The sequence below is a fragment of the Microtus oregoni genome, unplaced genomic scaffold, assembly GCF_018167655.1.
Source record: "Microtus oregoni isolate MIOR12 unplaced genomic scaffold, Mior012 000019F_ref0000042, whole genome shotgun sequence".
NCBI lineage: Eukaryota > Metazoa > Chordata > Mammalia > Rodentia > Cricetidae > Microtus > Microtus oregoni.
The window spans coordinates 4,813,546-4,820,822 of record NW_024543078.1 but is presented as its reverse complement, the minus strand read 5'-3'; the positions used below and the strand labels follow the sequence as shown (position 1 = coordinate 4,820,822).

General features: G+C 56.8%; 1 protein-coding gene across 7 annotated transcripts; it reads left to right on the top strand.

The window, feature by feature from the left end:
- Positions 1 to 115: 115 nt before the first annotated feature.
- Sirt6 (sirtuin 6) lies at positions 116 to 4,771 on the top strand. Of its 7 annotated transcripts, none has more exons than XM_041669201.1 (9): positions 116 to 234; positions 875 to 1,002; positions 1,491 to 1,673; positions 2,266 to 2,325; positions 3,221 to 3,316; positions 3,389 to 3,469; positions 3,548 to 3,586; positions 3,790 to 3,913; positions 3,996 to 4,771. In XM_041669201.1, the coding sequence occupies exons 1-9, from the start codon at positions 202 to 204 to the stop codon at positions 4,260 to 4,262; spliced, it is 1,011 nt and encodes a 336-aa protein (XP_041525135.1). In that variant the 5' UTR covers positions 116 to 201; the 3' UTR covers positions 4,263 to 4,771. The 7 variants fall into 7 exon arrangements, with proteins under 7 accessions (XP_041525135.1, XP_041525134.1, XP_041525140.1 ...); XM_041669200.1 differs by having other exon boundaries at positions 147 to 254; XM_041669203.1 differs by lacking the exon at positions 116 to 234 and adding an exon at positions 418 to 561.
- The last annotated feature ends 2,506 nt before the right edge of the window (positions 4,772 to 7,277 follow it).

Here is a 7,277-nt window from a genome sequence, read left to right as displayed (position 1 = left end):
GCCAGGTAGTATCTGCCAGCACTAAAGATGGCAGCCGCGTCATCAGCACAGCGCATGCGCCTTGAAAGAACGCCTCCCGACCTCTAGAGGAGGCGGCTCCTCTTCCTGAGCCGTCCCTTCCCCACTTCCGGCGGAAGCCACCTCAACAAGGGAAACTTTATTGTTCCCGTGCTGCTGTGCCGACGAGGATGTCGGTGAACTATGCAGCCGGGCTGTCGCCGTACGCGGATAAGGGCAAGTGTGGGCTGCCCGAGGTGAGGGCCGCGGTGTCCGGCTCGCCAAATGACCCCAGATGGGGGCGGCGCGGCGCAGTGGGGCATTGCGCGAGCAGCGAGAAGCACGGGATCTAGACAATGGGGGGGACTTCCCTGCAAGGAGGGGGCGGGAAGTGACGCCCCCCGCGCGTCCTGGGGGACACCGAGGTACCCGGTTCCGCGAAGGGGCGAGCGTGGCGGGGAAGCGACCGGGTGCGCCTGTCGGGAGACTGGGGTCCACGGGACCGGAAGCCGGCACCCCGTCCGGGGCACCCGCGTCAGCCGGGCTGGCCTCGCGACCCCGAGGGTAGGGGGAGAGGAGCCTCTCCGCGCCCAGGCTGGCCGCGAACTCACAGAGATCCCCCGGCCTCTGCCTCCCGAGTGTTGGGGTCACGCTCGGCTTGTGTTCTTGGAGCCTGTAGACAGATCCGATGGCATCTTGATGTAGGAGAGACAGGGTTATCTGAGGTCAGGGGTCAGAGGTGACGTCACGGGGTGTCAGGGAAGGGGAGTGGGTGCCCGCAGCGCGTGCAAAGGCCACGGGCGGGGGAGAGTGACAGCACCGACCGCAGGAAGCCCACCCACGGGAGTCACGTGTTGCATGCCCTCTGACCCCACAGATCTTCGACCCCCCAGAGGAGCTGGAGCGGAAGGTATGGGAGCTGGCAAGGCTGATGTGGCAGTCCTCCAGCGTGGTTTTCCACACGGGCGCCGGCATCAGCACCGCCTCTGGCATCCCCGACTTCAGGTCCGTGAGCAAGGAGGGGAAACTGAGGCAGGGCTCTTGCTGATACCTCTGGGACCGAGGTGAAGTGGGAGAGCGACCTTTCCGTTCCCCTAGGTCTCTGGAAGGCCCAGCGAACACGTCACATGCCCAATACACAGAACATACCCAGATGATGTAGTAGCCGCAAGGGATGCTGGAAAATGTACCCTTTGCGTGGCCACCCACCTGTTGGGGTTTATAAGATCACCGTGACCACAGCAAAGCATTCTGGGAAACCGGACCTCAACCCCAATGAACTCCCATGCCTTTGCTTACCCCTAGGTCTTTCCCACTCCACAGAGCCCTTGTCCGCCAGGTTGCCCGCCTCTCCCCAAGAGAGTCCTAAGCAACCCAAGAGCAGGACTGGGGACCACTGGGACCCCAGCATCACCAGCATGGACTGACTAACAGGAGTCGTCCGTGGGCTGAAAAATGAATTTTGTCCTCCTCCCTCTGCTCGCTGTCCTCAGAGGCCCCCACGGCGTGTGGACCATGGAGGAGCGTGGCCTGGCCCCCAAGTTTGACACCACCTTCGAGAGTGCCCGGCCCTCGAAGACCCACATGGCCCTGGTGCAGCTGGAACGCAGGGGCTTCCTCAGCTTCCTGGTCAGCCAGAACGTGGACGGGCTGCACGTACGCTCCGGCTTCCCCAGGTCAGGTGGAAGCAGACCAGGGGGCGTGGGGCTCAGCTGCACCTCTTCCTCCTCTGGGAACCCGGGTGCCCGAGCTCACAGGCATTTTACTGGCGATGGAAAAAGGCGAAGAGCAGAAGAGCTCAGAGCCCAAAGCCGGCCAGCACTTGATCACTGGGGGACTCTAGGCGGGCACTCTAAGGCCAACAGATTTTTTTTTTCTTTTTAACCATTTTTCGAGATAGGATTTTTCTGTCTAGCGCTGGCTGTCCTGGAACTTACTCTGTAGACCAGGCTGGCCTTGATATCACAGAATTCCACCTCTCTCTGCCTTCCAAGTGCTGCGGTTAAAAGACGTGGGCCACCACATACAGTTGGCCAACAGATTTTTGTAGTGGGGAGCAGGTATTTGTGTGTTTGCAGAGAGAAGGTCAACTCTGCCTGTGACAGTTCCTCTGACTGGCACAGGCTGGGGCATCCTCCCTAGACGTGAGAAGTCCCTGGTCTTGTGGATGAGCAGCTCAGGAAGGCTTCCTGGAGGAGGGGGCAGGCTGAGCAGCTGACCCAAGCCTCAGGATTTAGGAAGGCTCCGAACTCACTTTCTCTTCCACAGAGACAAGCTGGCTGAGCTCCACGGAAACATGTTCGTGGAGGAATGTCCCAAGTGTAAGACGTGAGTGTCGCCAGTGGGGGGCGGGGTGAAGCTTTGCCAGGCTCTCCCAGGATGGGGCACCCCCAGGTCGTTCCCTCCACCCCCACCCCCTCAGCCAGATAAGGGATCCTAAAACCTAAAATGCCCCTACAGAAGGCTGGGAGATGTCCCTGTTCCCAGGGACAGTCAGATAAAAACTGACGAACCAGAAGAAGGCAAGCATACCTTCGCGTCCCCCAAGCAAGGAACTACAGAACAGGGTGGTACAAGCCGTGCCCTTGGAAATGAGGGGCTCCCCCTGCTCCGGCCTGCTGTGGCTCTAGCTGGGCAATTGCATGGCTTTACCCAAGAGCCCCGGGGCGTTAGGCATAAGCCATGCCTCTGAGCCTCAGCCCCTGGACCTTCTCCAGGGGCTCTTTTTCAAAGGGGACCTCCCTAAGTTGTCCAGGTTAGCCTGGAACCTGCCTTCCTTCTGCCTCAGCCTCCTGGGCGCCAAGATCCCACGTGTGAGCCATCACGTTGGGCTTAGCTGCCTCCCTCCCACTCGCTCCCGGTGTATGGGTGCCAGAAGCCGGCGTCAGGTGTCTTAACTCAGGGCCTCTCCTTGTGTTCTGAGGTAGAGTCTTCCAGAACTCACTGGTTTGGCTGAGTGGCCAGCGAACTCCTGGGGTCCCCATCTCAGCCTCCGTAGCATTGGAGAGTTAAGTCTGCTCCAGGAGCCCTCTTTCTCACATAGATTCAGGGCTTCCTGTCTGCATGGCAAGCCCTTTCCAGACTGAGCCATCTTTCTGCCTGTCCCTCAGTCCTGCTGTGTAGCTCAGGGGTTGAACCTGTACCCCAATACACTGGTTACACCACCCCCGGATACTTGAAAGAGCACCAAAAAGGGCACATCTCCTCCTTCCTCCCTGCCCAGGCAATACGTGAGAGACACAGTCGTGGGCACCATGGGCCTCAAGGCCACAGGCCGGCTCTGCACGGTGGCCAAGGCGCGGGGACTTCGGGCTTGTAGGTGAGTGACTTTCTTTGAGCCTGCTCCTGTCTGGAGGTGAAGGCCCTGACTCCCTTCCCTGACCTGCCACAGGGGGGAGCTGAGGGACACCATTCTGGACTGGGAGGACTCGCTGCCTGACCGGGACCTGATGCTCGCTGACGAGGCCAGCAGGTGTGACCCGGCGCTCCCTGGGTGGGAATGGGTGGGGACAGCAGAGGTGGCGCCTGCATCACCCACACCCCTGGGCAGGATAGATGCAGAGGAGAACCTGGGACACCGGAAGATTAGGTTTGTTTGGTTCCTTATTTTCAGAGTTTCTGTAGTGGGGAGGGGAGATACAACAAGCCCATGGCACAGAGCCAGCTTCTCACTGGGGATTCGGGGGCGGGGGGCGGAGCCCACCCTGACCACGCCCCCAGCCGTTTATGGAGGATTCTAGGCGGGGCCCCACCCTGACCACGCCCCAGGCCCTCACTGCTTCCTGCTCCCAGGACCGCAGACCTGTCAGTCACCCTGGGCACCTCGCTGCAGATCCGCCCCAGTGGGAACCTGCCCCTTGCCACCAAGCGCCGGGGAGGTCGTCTGGTCATTGTCAATCTGCAGCCCACAAAACACGTATGTGCCAGTGCCCTGCCCTGTGACCCCATATCCCCTGCAGTGTCCTCTGCCCCGGCCTGACCATCCATCACCCCGACAGGACCGCCAGGCCGACCTGCGCATCCATGGCTATGTGGACGAGGTGATGAGCAAACTCATGAAGCATCTGGGCCTGGAGATCCCCACCTGGGAGGGACCCTGCGTGCTGGACAAGGCCCTGCCGCCCCTGCCGCGCCCTGCTGCACCCAAGGCTGAGCCCCCTGTGCATCTCAACGGCTCAGTGCACGCTGTGTATAAGCCAGATCCTGACAGCCCTGTATCCCGGAGGCCCCCCAAAAGGGTGAAGACCGAGGCTGTCCCCAGCTGACCCGAGGGCATGGGACCAGAGAGGTGCTTGTAGGAACCACACATGTTGGGATTTTTCTGTTTTGTTTTCTTTCTTTATATGCTGGGGGCCGCACCCAGGCTTGCACATACCGTACCACGCCTTTTCGGATTTTTCTTTGAGACCTGGGCTCCCTAAGTCACTCAGGCTGCTCTTGAACTCATTGCTATAGCCCAGGCTGGCCTGGAGCTGGAACCCTTCGCCCCTCAGCCAGCACAGTAGCAGGGATCCCAGCACAACTCCTTCCAGGTCTCACTGTGTCTCTGTCTGGGTTCCCTGCCACGGATGGAGGAGGCTATGTCCCAGGGCTGGGGTTCACCCGCCTCTCCACTGGCCACACCCCCTTGTGACTCAGGATGTGCCCAGAGTGGCACCCACACACTCCACCCCCCCCCTTGACCCATCTATGCATAGGAGGGACAAGGGGCCCATCTATGCTAAGGGCCCCAGGCTTCCAGAAGCCCCCAATGCAATAAACACAATTCCTTTCAGTTCTTCTTTCCTTTATGTGTGCACATGTGTGTTTATGTGTACTTGTGCATACACACATGTGTCTGTGTGTATAGTGTGTAGGTTCATGGGTAGAGATCAGGACAGCTTGAAGGAGTCGGTTCTCTCCTCCTACCATATGGCTTCCAGGAATGGACCGCCCAGCCAAGCCTTCCCCCCCAGCGCCTGGTCTTCTTTATTTGCCTGAATGTGTTGGAATCCCCAGCCAGCCCAGGCTGTGTGAAACCTGTCCCAAAATGTTCCATTTGGTTATTTTAGTCATTCCCCCCAACATGGCCAGATGTGTGGATCAGACTGCTCTGTGCCCTCCCTCGCTACAGACACCATCCTTCACTTGGTCTTTGAGAGAGGTTCTCACTGAGCCCCTCTTTAGGCTAGGCTGACCCTCAAGCCTTGGCTCCACCTTCCTGGTACTGCGGTTACCAGGGCATGCCTGGCTTTTTTATTTAGTGTGTGGGTTTTGTCTGATCCTACGTGGCTGCCTGGTGACTACAGAGGACATCAGATCCCTGGAAACTGGATGGTTGTGAGCTACCATGTGGACTTGAACGCAGGTCCTCTGTGAGAGCAGCTGATATTCTGATCACTGGGCTGTCTCTCCAGTGCCCTGCCCCTCATACAGATTCTTTTGAGACAGGGTCTTTCCATGCATCCCTGGCTGGCCTGGAACTCACAGAGATCAAAGGTGTGACCCACCATGCCCTGGTAAAGCCTGCCATTTTTTATATGGGTTCTGGGGATTTGAACTCAGGTCCTCACGCTTACACTGAGCCTTGTCCCAGCAGTTCTTAGGCATCTGGTTGATCAACCCAGCTACTGTGCCCAGCTTGGCACTGTTTCAAGGTCTTATTAGACCATCAGGTGTTTTAGACAGGCAAAGAATCACAGCTTCTTAGAGTTAAATGCATTGTAAAAAGCTACACAGCTTAAAATACTATTCCCCAACCCCTGGAAGGAGAGAGCCAGTTCCACAGTTGTTCCCTGCCCTTCATTGCATGCCAGCCACATGCACCCCCAACTAACATACCATCCACCCAAAGCAAGCAAAACTGACTTAACCATCTAACTAAACAAAAACACACAAACATTCAAACAAATAGGAGACACTCAGCAGTTAAAGACCTTACCCCATGAGCAAAAGCCTTCACACATCTAGAATGTACGTAAACTGCATGTGGTATGGCCATCTGCCTTAAATTCCTGCCTTGAAAGGGTTGGCAGGGGACCTAGTTTCATTGCGAGATCCCAACTCAAAGAACTAAAGTAGAGAGAGATAGAAAAATAATCCAACAATAACCTCAGACACGGCCTCGTGAAGCCCAGACTGGCCCCAAACTTACTGTGCAGACCAGGATGACCTAGGACTGCTGATTCTCCTGTCTCCTCTCCAGGCTGGAGTGTGCACCACCATGCCTGGCTTCTGTGGAGCTGGACAGGCAGCCCTGCACCCTCATCCACTCACTGGAGTTTAAGGGAAATGTCCCTTGCACCCTCTTGATTGGGACACTGGGAAAGGCCTCCTGAGGGATGTTTGTACAGTGTGAAGGTATATTGCTGTGACTGGTGTAATAAAAAGCTCAACAGTCATAGCTAGGCAGGAGAGATAGGTGAGCTTCAGGGCAGAGGGAACTCTGGGAAGAAGAAGGCAGAATCACCAGCCAGCCACAGAGGACGCAGCGTGGGCAGTATGAAGTGATGAGGTAGCAAGCCACTTGACAGAACATAGGTTAATAATGGATTAATTTATTAGAGCTAGTTAGGAATAAGCCTAAACCATAGGCCGAGCTTTCATAATTAATATAAGTATCCGTGTGGTTGTTTGGGAGCTGGCCAGTGGGAAAGAGAAAGACTCATTCTCCTGAGAGGAGAGGACCTGACTGAAACTTCTGGAAGGTTTCCTGTAAAACCAACTGTGAAGGAAAGCTGTTTCCAGATTCAGGGCACGCGGATCACTGCATCAGAGCAGGCTCCACACTCGAGATGCCAGGAAATCAACAAACACAAAACAGTGCTGGTCCACAGACTGGACCAAGTACACTGCAGGCAACAAAACTGGAGGCGGTGGGACCATATCACAGCCAATGTTCCACTGCTGTGAGGAGACACCATGACCACAGCAGCTCTTATAAAAGGAGGTATTTAACGGGCTGGTGTACAGCTTCAGAGAATTAGTCCGTGATGATCACACAGGAGATGGACACTGGGGCAGTAGCTGAGTCCCTCACAGCTTGATACACAGACAGCAGGCAGAGAGACGCTGAGCCTGCTGTGGGGGCCCAGCCCAGGGACACCCCCCCCAGAAAGCCACACCCCTCAGGCATCATGGCCACACCACCATCAAGGCCCTCCAGAAAGGCCACACCCACAATCCTTCCCAATCAGTTGCACTAACTTACTAAGCATTCAAACAAAGCCTATGGAAGCTATTCTCATTCAACCCACCATAGATCACCTGACCTTTTTTGTAGCCCAGATGATTCTGGCCAA